This window comes from Ischnura elegans, chromosome 3 (genome assembly GCF_921293095.1).
Source record: "Ischnura elegans chromosome 3, ioIscEleg1.1, whole genome shotgun sequence".
NCBI classification, from domain to species: domain Eukaryota; kingdom Metazoa; phylum Arthropoda; class Insecta; order Odonata; family Coenagrionidae; genus Ischnura; species Ischnura elegans.
In genome coordinates this window covers 99,913,499-99,936,786 of record NC_060248.1, presented here as the reverse complement: position 1 = coordinate 99,936,786, position 23,288 = coordinate 99,913,499, and the positions used below count along the sequence as shown (strand labels likewise).

Genomic DNA, 23,288 nt, shown 5'->3' with positions numbered 1-23,288 from the left:
CCACCAAATTGGCATTTGAAATTTTTTTTAGCCGAGCTATAAATCCATATGCACAGCCAAAAGCATCTGAATCGTCGAAATCCCCGGTACAATTCGATTCAACTGGGAGGAAAAAGATTACTGGCGTATGCCATGTTTGTCTCCGAGGCGAATTAAAAAAAAAAACGTCGCAAAACTCGAAAATCATGTTCGGCATGTGAGTTCCCTATTTGTGATAAACATTGTATTTCAACAAAAACATGCGGAGAATGTGTGAAATAATTAAATGTTGTTATTTATAATAATTCGATGCTTGTTTTTGTATGGAACTGTGTTATTACAAATAAAAGAAAAAATAACTAAAAGAAAAATAAACAGAATTGCGTTTTTACCCACAGTATTTGATATTTTTTATAGTAAAATTGTTTAAAGTAAAGTAATAACAAACGATATTGCTGGTTATTTGCTAAAAAGTTGGATAAATACTTTGATTAACGGTCTCAATGGTGAGAATAATCCCGGCTTTCATGCACAACAACCTTAGTGAGTACCCAGGTACCCGGTCATTGAACGGAGGAGGTATCACGTTTAATAGTTAATAACTATTTTTGAGTCATTGATTGCAAAATATTTTGCTGAAAAATTGGTGTCAAAATACTTGCATTGGGGATCTGGATGGTCATAAATTTTTTTTTAGGGGGAGGTTATTAAATTCTACTTGGGAAACTGAAATGGATACCCGGGTACTGACCTGACGGTTAAAAAAGAGTGGAAATCGTTTTTCGATCTAGCCGGCCCTGGTGGGCCTCTAGCGGGCTGGAAATGTGGGGAGGTTTGTCCTATTTGATCCCAAATCGCATACCATAAGTACGGGAAAAATCCCGGCGGGGGGACTTTTCACCCTCAATATCCGGCTATGCCCTTTACGCTCACTCAGGGGCGTCACATCCTGAGCTTCGAAGCGATTTGAAGCGTGAAACGGACCGAGCTGAAGAGCTTCGGAGCGCTTGAAGGCTGAAACGGACCACGGCCTTAAAGAGTATCAACAGTGATAACAAATGACAGCACAACCCTTAATAACTAAATTTACTCAACTTAACAGCGAAAAATCTAGGAGCAAGAAATTCCAATAACATTTTACTTAAACGGATAATAAACCATGAATACATTACCAGGAAATAAACATCGATTGAAAATTTAAGTTCTCGCGCTCTCTTTTGAGTCATGTATGGAATGACATCGTCTCAAAATATTCTGTAAGTGCTGTACTTCTCAAAATAAGTACACATTTTCATAGCTTTTAAAGCAAGCAATTTAAAATTAGGCGCGTGTAGAGTCCCCCAAATTTCTCATATACGCTACTGCGAAGTATGAAAAATATACATGTACTCTTTGTGCGTGTTGCGTAACGTCATCGGTAATGCATCGAATCACATCGAATGATGATGATAAGAGGAAATTTAGGTGCTTGTCCCGGAGTGATAGAAATAATACCTCTTTAGTGTCCTTGTGGACTAGATAACAGTTGACGCTAATAATGCGTGCACGGTGAGAATTTCTCGAGCCTACTCTTCATGCGTCATTTTTGGCTCCACAGTGCCAAGTATACTTTGCTACCAGTATTTTTGTCATCAATATTTTTGCCCACCCGGCAATGGCTCTGAAAGGCATACGTGTTGTTGAATTGTCGGGGTTAGCCCCTGCTCCTTTTTGTGGTATGCTCCTCGCCGACTTCGGTGCTACAGTAACCAGAGTTGATAAGGTATATAGTCGTCCTCATTTGAAATGGATATTTTGTCGTCGCTGTATGAGTCCGAACGATATATTGCCTGTATATTCATTCTTAGTCAATCTGCCACCAATATCATTACATTTTTTAGATTATAATGCCTTCATGTAAGTTGAAACATTTTTTGTTTAGGTTGGTAGCAATTCTTTGGAAGATTTCATGGGCCATGGAAAGCGATCAATTGCGGTTAACTTAAAGCATCCAGAAGGGATAAAAGTTATTAAAAGAATGTGCAGAGAGTCTGATGTTTTGATCGAGCCATTTAGAAAAGGTATATGGGTATCATTTTGTGATCAACGTAACAAATCTCAATCAGTCCTGACTTGTAGGACTTCCTTGCATAAATGAGTGTTTGAAGATAAACTTTTATAATCCATGGCTTAGATTGCCATTTTATTCAACAGGCGTTATGGAGAAGCTGGGATTGGGGCCAAGCCTCCTCATCAAAGAAAATCCGAGGCTGATTTATGCTCGCCTCACCGGTTTTGGACAGTCTGGACCATACTCATCAATGGCCGGTCACGACATTAATTATGTGGCAGTTTCAGGTGTGGAATATTGAAATACATGCTCGCAATTAACCCTTGCACTCTTAACTCTTTTTCAAACCCCTTCCACTATTACCTGAAGGTTCATGATCAGTGTAGGTCATGCCTTAGGCATTTTTAACTTGGAATGATGTATGAACATAATGTTTCCTGAAAAAGTATGGCCAAGAAACAGGGGTGAGAGAGGAGCTGCCATTCCTTAGATGTTGCACATGTGTCATGACATGATTGTATTGATATCAGTGGCTAGAATTTCTTCCAAAAGAAGCTTCATAAATGCTAACTGTCTTTATGTTTTTCTTTAATAGAAAAGAAGTTTTAAATTTATGCTCCCAATATGTTTTATGAGGTATTTCTTTCGTCAGTTTCTAGATAAAAAATAATAGCAATCAGTGACTTCAATTTGGCTAGGTTAATAGCCAAATTTTAGCTAAAATAGTCATATATCTAAAAAAAATAGAGCTATGATGCAAACTCTAATTCTAGATTTGGATTCAGGAGGCCAAATGCTCTCTCACAGTAACTTAAAAAACTCTGGTACCAATACCAGTGTAATTGATAAGCCTCGAAGATGTAATTTTTTTTTATAATTCAGCAATGTTTCTTCAACTTACTACATCATGGAATACTATTCTGTAACAGTGTTTTTCTTGATATATTTGGCCTGTACCTTCATTTCCCACATAGATATGTAGTTTCAACTGTTGAAAAAAAAATTTGAGTCGCAAATTTCAGGGTCTCAATATTCAACTGCCTCTGTCATTCACTCTTTTTTGATTATTAATTGGTATTTTATGAATGAAGAATTGATCGATTATTATTCTACCAGGTTTTCAACCTTTTATCATGCACAGGTGTTTTGTCAATGCTGGGTCGTCATGGAGAAAACCCGACTCCACCTATCAACTTATTGGCAGATTTTGCTGGAGGGGGATTAATGTGTGCTTTTGGGATACTGTTAGCCCTGCTGAACAGGAGTAGAATAGAAGCGGGCGGAGGTGTTGGGAAAGGACAAGTTATTGATGCATCCATGGTTGAAGGCTCTGCATATGTTGCAAGCTGGCTGTACAGAAGTCGGAAAAGGCTTCCTATTTGGGGAAATGAGAGGGGTAAAAATGTGTAGGTATGAGTTATTTTCAGAATTCACTAGCATAAATGCTTTCAATGGTTATCCCTGAGTTGATCCTTGCTTTCATTATTCAAGTGTATGTAGTGAAATTGATTCTTCACCATCGTATCATATTTGTAACAAGACTTGCCATTAATTGGATCTTTAAAGTATCATGTTGGAAAGACATTAACCCAGTGAATTATATGATACATATATGACTGTGTTCTCAAAATGCTGCCACAAATTGAACTGCACCACTTTCTCTGCTACTTGAAAATGATTACCAATCCTAACGTTTATCTCTATTTCACATATCAAATAAACACCAAAATATTAAACACTTGCCCTGGATACATCCTCATAAAGGGAATCCGGATAGATGGCACATACTCTATCTTCAAAAATCACTCTTAACTCAAATTGCAGCACAGAACTGATAATTATGGAGGACGAAAAATCGGGAGTGACGATGCTTACGCCCGAACGCCACTATTTTCGGTACAATACCCCAATTCTTTGTTCCACATCGTGAACAAGAATTTTCGTCCATTATAGTTCGACTCCTATTGTTTTTCTCCCAATGTGAAAGAGACATTGATACACTATACATGTTTTTATATGTCTGAGGTGGGGTTTCATTATCTCATCTGTGTGATCATTACCGGGTGAAATTAATGAATTCATCAACTGATTGGCTTAAGCAATACCTTAATACAAAGCGGTCATTCACAAAGACCTTTAATCAAAGTACAGTAACAGAATTCAGCCAATGCAAAGGAAAAATAATTTTAAAGGTTTAAAAAAATTCCACGTCCAGTCATTTTCTCATGATTGATTAATACAAAAATGCAAAAGTTTCCCCCTGCTTTTCTTGCAAGGGATGACATCATTAGAGTCTGAGTTATGTGACTCCTTCATCGAGAACCAGTAATGCTGAAATGCGGAATTACGTTCCTGTAGGTAAAATGCTGAAAAGTGGACGTAGAGGTAATCCCATTAATCATGTCCTGTCATGTCATGAGAACACTGGGTATATTCATAAATGCATGGCAATTGTTGCAAAAACTATTCTTCCTTAAATTTCTGAGATGATGGGTTTTGAGTTTTTCAAACTGATTGGTCGAATGGACGGGCCTTCGAACCATCCCATGAAGTATGTATACTTTAAAGATAATTTATATGCACGCTGTTTGAATTTTTACTATATTCCAATTAGGAATAAAATAAGAGCTATTTGTATGCATTAGAGTCTGGAATTTTCAATAAATATGTGTGAAAACTTCATTGTTGGAATCTTCAAAGTGGCATTCTTCTACTATAAACATTCTCTTCCACTTAAAACACTCTTTCCAAATAATAATAGTCACAAATGGACGTAACTATAGCTGCTCTCAATAGTATTGAAAGTGATCTGGAGCCGGGATCTGTGTGGAGCTTATCTTACAATATTATTTTGGTAGATGTAAGAACTTTATTTTTAAATGATATCCAGTTTACTGTTTCTCTGTCTAGGTTAGACTCTGGATCTCACTTCTATGACACCTATGAGACTAAAGATGGTGGTCATGTTGCTGTGGGTGCCCTTGAACCTCAGTTTTACAAGCGGCTGCTGGAAGGTCTTGGACTCTCCCGTGACATTGTTCCTCAATTTGGTGCTGATGATCCTGAAGGTTGTCGTGAGATTTTGAAGCAAACGTAAGTTTCACTATGGCACTTTGAATTTTTATGTTAGGCATTTTGATAATTTGAGGTCCTCAAGAGGACTTAATGCACTACCACAAGTGATATGACTGGATGTGACTTGGAGAGTGACTTCAGTCACAAAATCGCTTGCATTCACAGTAAACATGACCATAATGAATTCCAATCATCTTGACAGAAACATTTTATTTTATCTGTTTGATCAAAATATAATTCAATTGTTTTTTCATGATAACAAATACAATATACATGTATGCTATCGCCAAATGGCTCCAAATAATGAAAGTTAGTTCTTTTATACATTGTTGTTATTACGGATGAGTCGGTTCTGAAATTTTTTCCGGTTCTCAATACCGATCCGGTTCTCCCCCATCGGTTCTCGATACTCGGTTAGAACTTATATTTTCTGAATGAATGGCAAATTTGAATGAACAGCCACATGGACTGAATGAAAATAATTTGACTTAAAAGGTAAATAAATGGGAAAGCTCTGTAATAAAAAACTAAGTTCGTCTCCATAATTTTATTTGCCAAGTATAAAAAGTCAAACTAACATTTTCTTAAAGAATGCATGATCAACCAGTATGTCATATTACATCGGGCAGCCAGCTTTCTACAGGTTTTTATTTAAAAATATCAGCATTTTTACCGTCTGGGTCTAATCTATTCCGGTCAAAATTATTGCCTTCAGTCCTGAACATTCGTTTTCTGAAAACAGTAGTAGATGGAATATTAATAATATCACTAGTTCTGGTATCACCGTCCATGCTGATCCAATCTAATTAATCAGCAATTCCTCCTTCTGTAACACCATCCACCAGTGAACAATTTCAGTTTAGTCCAGGTTTACTGGTTGACATAGCATCTGGGCTAGTTAATGGTCCGCGGAATAAAGATTTTTTAATTTTTGACTTCACTAATCCAAGGGTTATGGGCACAGCTGGTTTGAGAATTATTTATCTGTTATTTGAAATGGAATGGGTCTTTCTAGTGATGGGTCGATTCCAAAATTTTAACGATTCCAATCCCGATTCCGATTATACTGATACCGATTCCATTGATTCTGACGCCATAGGCTCCAAGAAAAATATCACTTAATTCCAGGCAACAAGACAACCACTTAAAAAATTATTACTCTGTGAAAGAATCAGTTTACAAAAGCATATTTCATATCATCACCATGTAATTAAAATATGATGTCTGACAATGTAATATAATGTATAGCAAGAAACTTTTTCGCTACTACTTTCAGCCTAAGGTAGGAGATGCAGTCTTCCAGTATTTCCCAGGGAAGGAATTTGGTGGTGCATTCATCTCTGATAAATAAGCTTCCATTTCAGCTTCAACAGTGTTTGCTACGGTGACTTAGGGTACTTTTCCAAATGCATCACTGTATCTTGACCATATACCTGTCACAGGCTTCCAAGTCTGCATTTGCTCCTCCGGAAGTGGTGTGCCACTTAGAATCTATACAGTGGAACTTCGATCTATCGTTTTTCAGGGGGATGGACGATGGATGAATGCGGGAAAACGATCAATGCGGGAATATTTGGCTAGGTTGCCTATATCCCTGGAAACACAGCATTTTGGCGTGTAATTATGATATTCGTTAAAGGATTCAAAAAAGATTTTAGCTGATTACAGGAATACTAGTACTTTATCGAGACACTTAGATCATATTGTTGATTCGACTAAATGCGCTAATGTTACTTTCCCATGGCACTGAGCTTCTTCCTATGGCAGTTCTATCCCCTGGGGAAGATTCAAATTATGTGCCTTTCATAATTAGCCATAAATGACACATGGTATATATTATGTCTTATTTTCATCAAACGATGGAACCGGGAAAATCATGCATCGGGACTGCGATCTTCAAGTGATCAATGCGGGAAAACGATACTTCGGGAAAGATAGATGCGGGAAAAAATTACATAGCCTGTATGGAACTTTATTTGGGACCGGGAATGGCGAACGATGAATGCGGGAGCGATAGATTGGGCTTCCAGTGTAATGTGTTTTGTTATTACGAATATGTGGCACGAAAATTCAAATGACTATTGGAAACGCGGCCTTATATAAATTTGTGGTTTGAAATACTACTGGAATCGGAATCGATTTTTCAACTTGGCAAGTACTCATTTTCGATTCCGGTTCTTGGCCAAGAATCGAGGAATCAAACCGACCCATCACTAGTTCTTTCCTCTGCTGCTGTGTGTTGTGAGATGTTTTTGAAGGTTTGATGTTGATATTGATGGGCTGAGCAAAATACGCTTGGAGCACAGTTAACATACTGCATAGATAGTATCATCAGGATCAATCGTGAAACCCCCCAAATTTCTAGTGACATCTGTTTATTTGTTGAAACTTGTGAATCAGTTCAAAATACATTCAGTGATGTAGCTTAAATTCTTAATTCAATTGACAAGTTATTCGCAAGCCATGCTGTCACGGTTCTTATAACTTCATCACTACGGCTCTACATGCCGGTACATTGACACCACGGATAAACTGAGTGGTGGGGGCATAGCCCCTGTGGTGGATATGCCCACTGCATGCAACACAACTAAGCTAAGCACACTAGTTTAATTTCAATCGCCTCCTTTACAATGTGATTCCAATAATTATTGGCGGGGCACAGAACTTTCGTTTTTTTGAAATCCATTATTTGACTGAGATCCAAGCAATGCTCTGCTACCGCCGACTTCAATAGATAATATGAGCATCTGCATCTTTCATGCTTCGTCATCCATTTTTCGATTGTGCTGCCAGTTTCCCCAATATAGACATGACTGCACTCACGTGGGATGCTGTACACTCCAGAGGTTTTGAGGCCCATGTCAACTTTCATTTCCAGTCATTTTAGTGATGAAGTAGAAGGAAAAGAAAACCTATAGCCAGAAGCATTCTCCCGTGCATCTCCAGTATCAGTTATAACTTAGCCCCGACAAAATATAGAAACCATTCACGTACCAACAAGATAAAGCCTGCATCAGGACAACAAAAGTTGGCTTATAGTTAAATGGCCATTTTTTGCATGGAAAATTATGGCATTCTTTCAGTATAAAGTTATTCTCTTTCTTATTAAGAATATCATTTAAAAATAATTTAAAAAATATAATATAACACAATAACTTCATTAATGTCACACGACCGGTGTCAATGTGGTGCAACATCATTTGGTGTCAATATAGGAAATACCAACTCATAAACACACACTAGGTCAGTGGAGGTCTAAAGATAGTGACAGAAGGGGGGGGGAAAAGTTGTGTGAAGGGGAGAGAAGTCTAGAGTGTATATGAAAAGGAAGGTCTCCAAAATTTTTTTTCCTAGTTTATGAGATTAGTAGCCAATGTATATTTCATGGTTAGAAACCTTGAACATTGAGCTATTTTTTTATGTAGTTGCCTTCACACTCCATGACTTTCATTGGGACCTGTTTGCTTGAACCTCTGCAATGTATGTTATGAACCACTGTAAATTGAGCTGCACCAACTTTTGTTGCTATTGTCATACTAGAATAGCCTTCATGATGAAGAGCTACAATTACAGCACATTTTTCAGTTCCATTCTCCTGCTTCGGTCCCATTTGTAGGTAATATGGTATGCTGATCAGGTAGACAAACTCACTGCTAGCTGCACACAGTATACTGAAAACTAATGTGAACTGCTTGCTAGACAGACAGCTGAAGGAATGAGGCCTATTCTAGTGGACTCGTGATGGAGGTAAATAAAACTTGCACTGAAAATTATCCGCATATTTGTGATGCTGAGTGGTGGGTTTTGCATTTTTGGAGATGAGTAGAGTACATTCTCCTGGCATATGAGTGAAAAAAAAAACTGACTACAATGCTGGATAACCCCTGCTTACTTCACTAGTATGTAGTTTGTTTGTTTGAAGTCATATACATATGTATGCACGTGTACACTTCCTTTTCTCTAACTAAAAAAGTGCGTATTACACCTACCTCTCAGAACCAAAGGTATTTGGAAATGGTGGCAGGGATATTTGCAAGATTTCTTGTGTGCACGCTAGTTAATGTATTTTTTTATTTCCTGTGATTTGGAATTAATTGCTTCCTTTAATTTCAATCAATTGGACTTTGAAAGTTTGTTTTCTTATGGTGTTGCTGATGAAACGCACTATTAGTGCACAACTTGTTCGATGAATGAAAATAAATCACCAAGAAAAACTCTTTCATAAAATGATATTTTATTTTTTAGTTTCTTGAAGAAGACCAGAGATGAGTGGGCTAAGATATTTGATGGGACTGATGCATGTGTTACACCTGTGCTTCTGCCAGAAGAAGTTGGCTCTCACTGCCATAATGCCGAGAGGGGTTCTTTCTTCAAACTATCAGAGGTAAAAGTTCTGTTCTTTGCGTGTATAGCAATTTGGTATTGTGCAAAGTGTGTCCCAAAAATCATTAAGAATTTTTTTTCACTGAATTTGAAATTGTAGCAGAATATTTGGACTATTTAGGTGGTTTATACTCTTAGCATCAGAGCACATCAAAGTGAGTTTATGCCGGGCATTGGTGGAATCAACTCGATGACTTGACACAATGCCAAATCACATTCGAAAGTAGCTTTACTTGGAAGAAATTATAAAAGCAGTTGAGATATTTTTTTTTAAAGATGATTTTATAGCAATACCCCAATTTTTGCCTCATTCCAACTTCTATTGAAATTGCCTGCAAAATGTGAAAATTGATAACAATAACTGTTTTATGACTTTCATTGCAATCTAGGCTTCATGTCACTATACTGTTCTGAGGTTTCAGGGTTTGTTTCAAAAGAGGACTGAGCTCAATTTTCATAATGGTTTCACCATTCTACTGTGTTAATATACCTCAGCTGTGCAGGATAGCCGATTTGAGATTGGATCATAACAGTTGTGTAAGTTGCTCACTGGTGCTCGTGCTCAATGATTGGCCTGTAGTTTGAAGGAAAATCCCTTGTAGGTGTTTTCAAGTTTCTATGTATCTTCTCTGTTGTTTAGAAACCTTACTCATGTAAAGCATTACAGTAACTTCACTCAAGAAGATGGGTACATAAAAACTCTTCAACATCTGTTGGAGGTTTTTTGTAAATGAATTACTCTGCAATCACAGATCTAAAGCACTTGTGAGCCACCATACACAAAACTGCATTGCTGCTGAGTAGTGAAGATGCCAGTTGCAATTCTGGTAAAAGTATTGTAATCTGAAATAACACAATGGACTGCCCAGGAAATGTACCCTAAACAATTGAATAGAGGCATGCTTCACGAATGAAATCTTACCAATTTCTTTCACTCCCACGTCCGTAATGTTTTCTTCAAGGGTATCCAACTCCTCTTGGGTATTATAAATTCGAAACCAATTCCCATTTTCTCCTTTTGATTCCGGGATCTTCGTCTTTGAGATTTTCCAGAGCTTTGCTCTAATGAAGTCAGCCTTTGATTCATATCTAAAATGGCTCTCTTAAGAAAGAGCGTGGTCCTTAATACAGTAAAACCTCTTTACATCGTAATGGAGGGGACCAAAATTTGGGCAATTTGATGTATGGAGGTTCACTATAGAGAGGTTTTAGTGGAAGGCACCATTTTTTCATATCCTTGGGAAATGAAAGGTGCTACTGTCTTTTTAATTATTAAATAACTATTTAAACATATATGCATGCATAAGTGAACATATATTTACAGTTATACATTAGGAAAAGGATTACACAAAGGTAAAGTAACTAGTTAAAGAGGCCTTTTTAGAAAATAAATTAGTTATTGGTTTTGCTTAAAATTTTTTTCAAACTCTTTCGAAGTAATGTTTTCAATTACATGAGCACTTTTTAATGTCATTTTCACTATAAATAAATCACCAGCTGTTTTCGTTAATGCCTTTTGACCTAAGAAATTATTCAATTTACTAATAGTGTTCAGAGGAAAGTACAATAGTTTTATATTTCTCAACATAATTTCTTCATCCTCGTATTTCACTGCCTGAGTGTTTTAATTGTGCAGCCTAGATAGACAGTTTCTTATGTTTTTCCTTGGTTGTTTAAAATAGATGTCAGGGTGAATGATGGCTTTCCAAAGGTCACTGCTACATCTTCCTTCTGCCAGCCCTCGTTGATGGCTTGAGAAATACCTAATTATGTGGTAATGCCAAGTAGTCGCCTTCTTTTATTTCTCGAATCCATCATCAGCCTTTGATTAATTAAGTAATTTTTATATTTTATGGGCAATAATTGAAAATACTCCTGATAATATCTTTTAGAGAACTGATTTATCATTCTTATAACATGTGACTTGTTAAAAATTATAAAAATATAAATAAACATGTGACTACTGCAAAAAATAGACAAGAAATTGAGCACAATTTTGAAAATTTCATTGAATTCTCTCTCTCCAAAATATAATGCAAGTAGTGTTCCGAAGAAAAAATCTGTCAGGGGCACACAAAAATGCTAGGTCTGCGAAAGGACGTGATTTCCCGGCGAGAATGCTGGGCGAACTACTTTAGAATGCGGCGGCGACGGTAAGAAATTTCATTGCCCTACCGCATATCAGCTAATTAGCTGTCTCCTTCACCTAACATTTTCGCGCATGGATTGATGTTCGTCAGTATTGCTAGAAATTGACATCCCGGACTCCCGATGGAAGAGTCAGATTTTGCAGCATAAATACGCAGGCAAGACATATGTCACTAAGCGCGATAAATTATAAACTACGATCGTTCACGAAAGCATCGAAAAAATTACCAAGGCGGTAGTAAGAAAGTGCTACACTGGGAAATGTGGGAATTAAATAATTGCAAAATTGTATTTGATTTATTTCGAGTTGCAGTATATTCATGAAATATTTTCATTTTAGAAGCAGAAGTAGCAATGCGGTCGAGTAATTCTATCTCCATGGATGGGAGAGGAGTTGGTTGAAATATTTTCGCCAGCAAGTGATTATAAGCTGCGCTGGTCGCCTCTTTTATTAACTGAACATTGTATGTAAGCACTTACAAGAAAATAAAGCCATAAGTAAATGAAAGCGATTGCTATCGCATGATTTTGACCATGATTTGAGAGAAAACAATGTCTTCTGTCATCATCATCATTAACTACCACTTAATATGATTAGGAGAGTTGGATGCCTTTTTCTTATTTACTGTTAGGTATGCTCTCATATGGAACAAAATGGCCCAAACTAATGGTTAACGTGAAAATTATTAAAGGTGTATAAGAAAAAAATAAGCGTGAAACATTTATCGCTGATAATGTCATTCCATGTTCGTTATCGCGGCTGCATTGATGGTCTCAAGTTGTCTCAGTACGAAACGCAGAGGTAGTTAGGCCGTCTCGGGGGTGTCTCGTTGCTATGATATATAGAGGTTTTACGATATAAAGAGGTTCACTATAGAGAGGTTTGCCTATAAATTTACATGTAAAACTGACGGGACCAGAGGGTTGGTATGATGTATAGAGGTTTTCGATGTAGAGAGGTTCACTACATAGAGGTTTTACTGTATTTGTTTATATTTTGGAAGTAATTAATGAGATATATGGATAATGAGAATATTCACAATTTCATGAGACAGTTGTGATAGAAAATGATACTCACTCAAGTCAGTGCTGTCCTTGTTCAAAGTTCCACTGCTGTTGGAATTTTCTCCACTAACTTTTCTTATTTTTTTGCCTACTTCTTTGGTAATCATCCTCATCCTCTTCACTTTCTGAAGTTATAGCATGAACAACTTTATTTCTGGGCTTGGCTGCATTATTTTTACTCTTGGGCCTATCATAATTTATGGTGGGAGTGGGGGTATCCAGCTCCTCGATTTCAGATGCCACTGGGAAAGATGATGCCAAATTTCTGCCCCCGTCATGGCCATCTGAATTACTGTCTGTTGACCACAAGGCAACATGCATGCCTTTGCTTTTACCTTCTCGGGATCTGTACTTAGGTCTGATGTTTCTTCAGCCAAGATTACTTTTTTACGAGCTTCATTCAAAGAGCCTAAAATACATATAATAGAGAGGCTAAGCAATTATGAGATAAATATGAAGCAATACTTATTGGTTAGCATCAGTATATATTAGGAGGTCAAAACTTACTAGTGGTGTTTTTCCCCATTTGCCTTGGCGTAAATTCATGCCAATTATCTTCCAGCAATACATTCTTATCCACCATCTGGCAAATTTTTTTGGTAAACCTAGTCCAAAAAGGCCACTTGCATTTGCCATTGCAGTACCATGACATTGGAACTACCTCTACTGGGGACTACTCAGGGAAAAAGACTATTATCCACATTGTAAATTTGAAAAATGATAGGTTTCTTATTGATCACAACATCCTCACAGGAATGTTATAACTGATCACATTAATCTCTAAAATGTATTAACCTTGGAATTTCATTCAAATCCATGAAAAAGAAAGCCATTTACTATTACTTATGCACAGTTTAATGGAGTAGAGGAACTGCAATTTCCTTTTTATTCCACTTTAAACTACAGTATTTCCCTTGAACATCATTTACTGGCCAATGTTTCAGCTCAGATAAATCTCCAACTTCAAATATTACTATCTCGGAACTTGTACATGGTTTCATCAATATCCTTACAATATCCATACAATATTACTTTTAGATAAAATACTTATTGGATATTGGTAACCATTTATGGATATTGCATGGATATCAATTGTTACCAGGGCAAATGCATTATATTATTTTGGCCGTAATCATCCGTACAAACCAGGTCACCAAACGTAAAGGTCAAATTTTGTTTGTGCCGTTGGTTTTATTTATTATTTTTCTAAATGTTTATAAACAAGCCATTACCCAGAGTAGCGAAGTCACTTGAGTCTGTGCAGTAAGGTCCTACCCAACTGCTGGCAAATATTAGGCCTCAACGAGGAGAACGAAAAGCCATCTTGAAATGGTGCATACATATCTCCTCCTCTATTGTCTTCCCCTCAGCACGACGCCATTTCTCCCCCAGTGGGTCATCTTCCTTGATATGTGGTGATATTTGCCCATCTTAATTTCCTCTTACAGGCAGTCCCCAACTTTTGCATACAATGCGTTCCTAAAAACATGTACGAAAGTGGAACCATTGAATTCCCTACTAATCAGGGGTTGCGTTCCAAAAGAGTGAAATACGAGGGTTGTAGCAAAAGTAAGGTACCTATTATGTTGCATATTAGGTTGCTATAAATTTTCACATCATTGAAAAGTTTACACTATTGCCTCTTTTTCAACGTAGTCTCCATTTTATTTTTCGACTCACTTTTGAAGACAGTGCTCCAGCTTTTGTATCCCTAAGTTGAAGAAGTCTCCTGCCAACCTGTTGAGAAAGCGTGTGACCTCTGCTCGGACTTCATTGTCGCTCTTGAAGTGTTTGCCACCTAAGTGTTTTGTTTTGGGGTGTAATGGAACACCCTCATTTCATCTTTCGTGACGATTGACTCCAGAAACTTCTCCTTGTTGCCTCCCCATCACATTGTTGAAGAAGTTTGCGAACCTGGTCAAGGTGTTGCTCCTTATGTCCATCAGTCAGCATCCGGGGGACCCAGCGAGTACACATCTTGCAATAACCCAAGTTAAAGTTAAAGTTCTTTCAATTGTGCCGTCAGAAGCTTCAGGAATGCATTCAACAAATTCACAGACAGTGACCCTCTGATCTTTGAGCAGCTCACTGATGATCTTTTGGACAATCGCATCCAAAACTGGCGGTCTTCCACTCCATTCTTCGTGATGAAATTCCGTGCGGCCCTCAGCAAAAGCCCTGCACCATTTGCGGATGTGCTGAATGGACATGCACTCGTCACCGTAAACTTCAGTCAGTTGCTGATGAATATCCACAGGCAGTATCTTCTTTGCATGGAGAAATTGGATTACTGCTCAATCCTCACACTGCTCAATCCTTGGGGGAAATGGGGATCATCACTTTCATTGTTGATGGTTGCTAAGCCAATAATGAGCGACAGAGTGAATCGCAGACTTGCAGACTCGAGAGCAGGAGAACTACTAAAAATAAATACTACTAAAAATTCTAAAAATAAGATACAGTTTTGGGAGTTAGACTGGCACTTTCCCTCAACATTGTAGCTCATTGGAAACCTTACTTTTGGTACAACTCTCGTAAACGTACTAAAACCTTATTTTTTGCTCTTACGTACTTAATCCTTAAACTCTCTTATCTATTCATCTTTCTTCTCATTAAAATTGACATTGCAAATTTCAAAAACATTTACCTTGAATAAGCGTAATAAATCCCTACCAAGTAATGCTCTGACACCTTTTTTAACCACAGTGAATGTACCCTCCTTATTCAAACCATTAAACGTAATTGAACTTACAAATGTACCCACAGGAATGATTTCTGAACCCACATAAGTTTGGAGTTTAACACTAGTTGGGAGCAATATAAATCTGGTAAATAAAGCTTGATAAATATTTTCAGGAATTATGGAGATTCCAGAACCTGTATCAATTTCCATTTCAATAGGTGTACCTCCAATATCAGCATTCACCAATATAGGATTAATATTCACATTATTAACATTAAATAATTCAATACTTTCTTAGGTTGAAAATTCTTCGGCACGACCGGAGTTGGAGCCCCTTATTCGCCAATTGGCATATTGGCGGCAGTTTCTAGAACTATTTTTCAATACAGTCTTACACACTTCTCTACAAAAACTATACCAATCAGTCACTGTTTTATCCGTCACTTTCAAAACTGCCATATTATACTTTTGCATACACTGCCATAACTATTGACTAGTCAATTTTAAAATTTGACATATGTATACTTAGATGACTATTGAAAAACCAAGAACCCTTTCTTACAGATCGTGAACATTGATGCGGATTATTTTGAGTTTGATTTTTACATACCCATTCATAGCCATCAGTCTTCTTTGGTCTCTTAGTTAATTTCATTTGCCTTTTACACTTAGGATATTCATAACTTGACGCAATCAAACCTTCATTCATACACCAATTTAACACACACTTTTGTCCGTAAACAGGCAATAAAGCGAAATAGGCGCTAGAATATTTAACCTCTCTTGAAAAACATTCATCCAAATTCTTTTTGTAATCCACTTCCATCAAAGTCATGTTCGAACGTTTTATGAAATGGTAACTTCGTTAATAAATCCAATTTGTTGATAAAAATTTAGTAACCATAGCGGGCGGGGAAAATAGTCCTAGAAACCTAATACTTTTTATAAAATCGTGATTAGCTTCACCACAAGCATAACAAACTTTTGCATATTTCACCTGTTGTTTTGAAGATTTATCACTTTTGACTTATACTCCAGCTTCAATTTTCTCTTCAGAAACTACCCTAGCTGATCTACCTTCAGAAAGTTTGTTAACAAAAGTTTCTGATTTTGCCTCTTTCATACTGCCTTCCTTCTTTACAGCAATGTCTACAATTTGCTGTAGAGTTTTAGTTTCTTCTTCCTCGCAAATTCTGTCCAGAATAGGCCCAGGAAACAGTCCAGAAATGAATTTGTCTTTTAAAATATTATTTAGCTCATTTCCAAATTTACAGTCCATCGCCTGTTGTTTTAAACGCACAAACCACTCCACCACTGACTCAGGTGAATTTTGTTGCATCTTGTAAAACTCAATCCGTTTGCAATAAACTAATACAAACGATGAAAACTGACTTCTCAGTATTAAACATAACTGCTCATACGTTTTTGTTGTTGGAGATACTAGATCACATAGGTTACGTACTCCTCTGAAAGCCTCTTCACCAATAACAGTAAACAACACTGCCTGCTTTGCTTTATGCTCCTCTTCAATACCATTGGCTAAAAAATACATTTCCAAGCGTTCATGGTACATATTCCAATCACCTTTTGTGTTGAATTCAGGCATAGTTCCGATATTCCCGAAAACTTTCATTTTTGTGAACCTTGTGAACCTTCACTTGTGGTGTGAACCCCTATGAAAATTTTTTCATAGGGGTTCACACCACTTCCGACTGGATTACTCATCTTGGTTATGTCCAGGTATTAACTAGAAAATTCTCACAAGATATTTAAGTTTATCCTCGTCGCCAAATATGTAGTAAATCAAGAATCTGAGTTACTGATATGGAGGCAACTCCTTATTTATTAATTCCAACTGTGTATGAATATTGATTATTACTCACAAATCACCCTGGTGAAAATGAACTGTTCGCTTAACTGTTCGTAAGCTGTGCACGTACTGTGCAAACGGTTCACAAATTTTCTGGGCCGTTCATGAAGTGTTTGGGAATTGTTCGCACGCTCTAACCTGGTACCCACGAACGGCCCATGAACGGAAAGCCTTGTGCACGGCTCCTGCACAGTTGGACATGAACGCTTCCTGAACGCTTCATGAACACATATTTTAGTTCTGCACATCTCCTCCACAATTACTAAATGAAATAATTTATCCATGATTCACTATTTTACATAATTGATCATAAGGAAAACAACCATCATTGTGTTCATAATTTTTATGCAAAATTAGGATCAGATATTGACTTAAAACTTGAAAAATTTCCTGGGCCGTTCATGAGGTGTTTGGGAATTGTTCGCATGCTCTAACCTGGTACCCACGAACGGCCCATGAATGGAACGCCTTGTGCACGGCTCCTGCACAGTTGGACATGAACGCTTCCTGAACAGATATTTTAGTTCTGCACATCTCCTCCACAGTTACTAAATGAAATAATTAAGCCATGATTCACTATTTTACATAACTGATGATCATTAACATATCACCACGAATTAAGGAAAACAACTATCATTGTGTTCATAATTTTCTAAGCAAAATTAGGATCAGATATTGACTTAGAACTTGAGAAATTTCCTGGGCCGTTTATGAAGTGTTTGGGAATTGTTCACACGCTCTAACCTGGTACCCACAAACGGCCCATGAATGGAACGTCTAGTGCACGGCTTCAGCACAGTTGGCCAAGATCGCTTCCTGAACAGATTATTAAATTCAATAGCCCAACCCATTTCTTCCACGGTTACTAAATGTAAAATTTAATTAATGCTATTCATGATTCACTATTTTGCATAAATGATAAGCATGAATTAAAAGAGACATGAATGAGTGCATTATAAGGGAAGACATTTAAAATTAGGGCTAACATGTTCAAAAATTCAAAAGTGCTAACTGTGAGTGAATGTTTATGCTGAGTTATTGGTGAAATACGCAAAAATTGCCAAATTGGTATAATGAGGGTAATATATATTTACATTGACAGTTTTAATAAAAGTGTAAATATATAAGTACAAATGTTTTGAGGTTGCTATGCATTTACAACAATAATGTGAGCAAAGTAAATAAAGTGGTGAATGTGTGACTTTCAAATACAATCCTGAGCTTGGACAATAACTGAAAGTACTGCAAATAACCCCATAGAAGCTTGAAAATCTTAATTCCCAAAGACTTGAGAGCTCTTCCTGAACAGTTTAGTTTCATTGGTATGCAACACTTCAGTTCAGCCTAGCTACAGTTTGTAAACATATCTACCACAGCTTCCTGATCAAGCACTGGTATTATTAAATGGATTTCTTTTTCTTGACCTCAATTATTTAATGATGATTAATGTCTTGGTGTATAGGTCTGAGAATGATATACAACTGTTATGAATGATAAAGGTTGCATACCTGGTGAAAATAAATTGTTCAAGAACCATTCCAAAAGTGTGACATGAAATTTTCAGAAACTGTAGCAGAAGTGTTCATGAACTGTTGGGGAACCGTTCTTGGAGTGAATTTTGGCCCATTGAAGCGTTGCATACTGTTCAAACAAGCTATTCATGGGGTATTTTCCTGCTGTTCATGAGGTGTTTTCATATGTTCATGACGCATTCTTTTAACTTTACAGGAAGTGTTTACAATTATACCAATGATGATTAATGTCTTGGATTGTAGGTCACAAAAAATACAGAAAGAATTCAATTGTACACAAATCTAAAAGAAGAGACAAGAATTTTGGCATATTATGTATGTAAAATTGAATTCTATTTACATATATTCTTTTATTGTAACAAAACATTGTAATAACCTTTCATTCCTTTATGCATAGGCTGATTTAGAGGGGAGGGGCATGTGCCCCCCCCCCTAGATGCTAGAAAAATAGACAAGATTTTTAGTATTCTTTTTGTTTAATTGGGAGTCTCAATCATTTCTGTAATTTTATATTAATAAGTATCTTGTTAAGATAAAATATATTGTACAGTAATTTTTCTATGCATATTGTTACCCTTTAAATCTCAAATAAGAGAAGACTGTTTGCCTGTCACACCCATTTGCCCCTCCCAGAAAAATATCCTGGATTCGCCCTTGCCTATTCATGTATCAATTTAATGTAACCATTATCATTCATAGCCCAGAATAAGGTATAAGGAATATATCGAAATGTCGGTAAACAATTTTGCATATTATTCTCACAATTGTTATTTACACAATTATTATTGTCAGACCTACACTTCGAGATGTTAATCATCATTGGTATTATGGTAAACGCTTCCTGTACAGTTAAAAGAATGCTTCACGAACATCTGAAAACACCTCATGAACAGCTGGGAAACGCCTGCTGAACAGCTTATTGGAACGGTATGTCACGGTTCAATGGGCCAAAATACAGTCCGTGAACGGTTCAATAATAGTTCATGAACACTTAGGGAACAGGTTCTGAACACTTTGTGTAATGCCTCCTGCACTGTTACTGAACACTCCATGAACAGCTGAACACCTCATGAACAGCTGGGAAACACCTGCTGAACAGCTTTTTGGAACGGTTCGTCACGGTTCAATGGGCCAAAATACAGTCCGTGAACAGTTCAATAATAGTTCATGAATACTTAGGGAACAGGTTCTGAACACTTCGTGCAACGCTTCCTGCACGGTTACTGAACACTCCATGAACAGCTGAACACCTCATGAACAGCTGGGAAACGCCTGCTGAACAGCGTATTGGAACGGTTCGTCACGGTTCAATGGGCCAAAATACAGTCCGTGAACGGTTCCCGAACAGTTCATGAACACATGCATTCCATATTAAAGTGACCCTAAGGGTGAAAAATTATTAGTTTTACTTAATACCATACATTATGTACAATGTTTGAGAAATACATAAACCTTCATAAAAATGGATATTTTTAAAACATTTTGTTTTTTTTTTCTAAGTTTTTATTGCTTCTCTAAGCACTGAACAACACTGTCTTTGTTGAGCAATAATGATGGTCAGGTTAACAATACCTTTTCATTGTTTTAATATCAGTCAGTGATTGTTATTATGAGTGAATGGATTGCCAGTGAAGTCTTCTTTGCTTCCACATCATAATTTAAGGTAATTTCTTAACACCATTAGCTGTAATTGCAGTTTTTGTTTAGTGTATTTGTCTGTAACACCCGTTACTAAAAACATGGAAAAGTTTATCTCACAATTAAACTAAAACCCTAGGATTTTTAATTTTTTGGAAGAGTGAAGTTGTGTTATAGTGGAACATTTATACCTTTAACAAATGTAAGAATATTAAAATTTAGTTGGTGAAAATGTGGTAACGGGTGTTACAAAAAAAGTGGTAACGGGTGTTACAAACTTTGGTAAAACTTGAATTTTGTCTTTTATTTTACTAATAACTTATTTTTATACTAAGATTTGTATTTAAACCTGGAAATAGAAAACTAGGGTTTATTTTATATCCATTTTTTTCTACTATGAGCAACATCTGTTTACAGAAAATGCCACCAATTCAAAAAACAATTTTGATGAAAGCGTATCGTGAACGACTGAAAGCTGACAAAAATAAATACCAGCAGCATCTTTTAAATGAGAGGCAGCGTGACAAGGAGAGAAGAGAATGGAACACAATGAAAGAAAAAGATGACCAAAAATTATTGCTTGAAAGACGTAAACGTGTCCAAGAAAGAGTGAGGAAGCATCGCAACAAACATAAACTTAACCCATCAGGGTCAGCAAATACCACCATATTGCCAATTGGCAGCTACAAGTGCCACCGATCATTAGGAAAAGCTGTTAATAGATTGAAAAAAAACCTGCCAAGTAGTCCTAGCAAAAAATGTGCTGTTGTAAAAAAACTTGCGCTTGATTTTGGACTAAATTTAAAAGAGGAAAAGAAAACTGATCATCTACCACATCGCATAGTGCCTGCGGAACATAAGGAGTTCATTGTGAACTTTTATTGTAGTGATACTATCAGCCGACTAGCACCTGGGAAACAAGACGTTAAGTCAGTGAAATGTAAAAAAACTGGCAAGAGAGTGCACATGCAAAAACGACACCTAATTATGACTGTTAAAGAGGCTTTTGAGGAGTTTAAACTTAAGCATCCTGATATTGCTGTGAAGAAATCTTTGTTTTTTTCCCTTCGCCCAAACCATGTCCTACCTATTTCTCAAATGCCACACAATGTGTGTGTCTGTAAATATCACAGCAACGTTAATTTTTTATTAGAAAGTATTTCCAAGATTGAGATAGCTTTCCCAAAGACCCATAAAGAACTACTAGAATACTTAAGTTGTAATGTATTGAATGAGACATGCATGTTGGGTGTGTGCACACAATGTTCAAGTAGAAAAGTGAGTGACCTATTAGTCAATGTGCACAAAGAAGAGATTTCCTGGAAAAAATGGGTTGATGAAGGAGTGATCCACTTGACTGTTGTGACTGGGAGTTTAGAGAAAGCTATTGAAGAGCTCGAAACAAAAATTACTCATTTCAAGAGTCACTGTTATGTAAAAAAAATACAGGAAGATTACTTTGAAGAATCTATTAAAGGCCTAAATAAAGAAAAATGCACAGAAACATATGGAGCAATACAAATAGACTTTGCTGAAAACTATTCAATGACTTATCAAGATGAAATTCAGTCTGCCCACTGGAGCCACCAACAAGTAGGCATTTTTACATGCTGTGCATGGCTACCTAATAAAAAAAGAAACTCGTATGTTGTAATTAGTAATGACACAACCCATAGTAAATTTTGTGTATGGACTTTTCTCCGAAAAATTGTTTTTGATATTAAGGACAGTTTTCCTTTCCTTGATAAATTAAAAATATTTAGTGACAATTGTGCAGGACAATTTAAGAACAAATATTCCATGTCAGCATTGTGTAAGATGGAAGAAGATTTTAATGTTACCACTGAGTGGAATTTCTTTGCATCAAGCCATGGGAAAGGTGCTGTTGATGGAATTGGTGGGGTGGTAAAGCGCCATGTTTGGACAGCAGTTAAAGGGAACCGAAATGTTCACATTGAATCAGCGAAAGACTTTCACAACCACATTGTGAATAAAGTAAATGGCATAAAAAGTTTTTATGTTGACAAGGGGGAAGTTCTGGAAAATGAATCAACCTTACGAGCTTATTGGGCCACTGTTGTTCCAATCCCAAATATTCGGTCAAACCATCATTTTCGGGTCTATGATTCTTGCCATCTCTTGGTTGCAAGAACTTCAACCTCTCTCATGACCAAAGTACCAGTTTTTAAAGAGACTAGGGAAGATATTCAAGAAAAAGTTTTAGCTCGCAAGAAAAGACTTCGATATGAAGACGTCTACTCAGATAGTGAAGAAGAGGTTCATTCTCCAGAAAAGATGTTGCCAGTGTCCACTGTCAAAACACCAGGAGATGTTTCCTCTGGGATGTATGTACTTGTGGAAGTTCCATGTGAAAAATTGAAAAGAAAAAAATCAAAAAAAGGGAAAAAGTACCGCTATGCAGCCATATGCCAAGGGAGTGTGGACAATGAAAACTTCATATCTGTGATGTTTTTAAAGTCCCTTGATTCAAAGAAACTTTTCATAGCTGATGATGATGACATCAACCATGTTAGTTTTAAGAACATTTTGGGAAAATTACCAGACCCAACAGTGAAGCCAAAGGGCCTGTTCACAATTTTATATGAATTCAGTGGGGAGATTGACGTTCTGGAGAAATAATGATGACCACATCTACTATACCCATACAGGTCACATGCCAGTTCTTGAATGTAACTGTATCTAATACCAGTCACAGCAATTATAATTTAGGACTAATACTTAGTCACAATTTTAAAAATGTTACAAATTTCCACTTATAAATCGTTGCTGTAAAAGCCTTTTAAGGAATTTTTGACACATGAATTTGACATAAAAAATGTCATATTAGAGGGTATTAGTTTGGTC

The 23,288-nt window shown here is 36.8% G+C and overlaps 1 protein-coding gene across 1 annotated transcript in view; it reads left to right on the top strand.

The window, feature by feature from the left end:
* The first annotated feature begins 1,316 nt into the window (after nucleotides 1–1,316).
* LOC124156250 (alpha-methylacyl-CoA racemase) overlaps nucleotides 1,317–23,288 on the top strand; it is a 29,377-nt gene continuing 7,405 nt past the window's right edge. Inside the window, exons 1-6 of the mRNA XM_046530665.1 lie at nucleotides 1,317–1,741; nucleotides 1,901–2,039; nucleotides 2,173–2,316; nucleotides 3,171–3,435; nucleotides 4,940–5,122; nucleotides 9,350–9,488. Of these exons, the coding sequence (XP_046386621.1) occupies nucleotides 1,634–1,741; nucleotides 1,901–2,039; nucleotides 2,173–2,316; nucleotides 3,171–3,435; nucleotides 4,940–5,122; nucleotides 9,350–9,488 (978 nt within the window). The 5' untranslated portion in view covers nucleotides 1,317–1,633. The remainder of the gene's footprint in view (nucleotides 1,742–1,900; nucleotides 2,040–2,172; nucleotides 2,317–3,170; nucleotides 3,436–4,939; nucleotides 5,123–9,349; nucleotides 9,489–23,288) is intronic.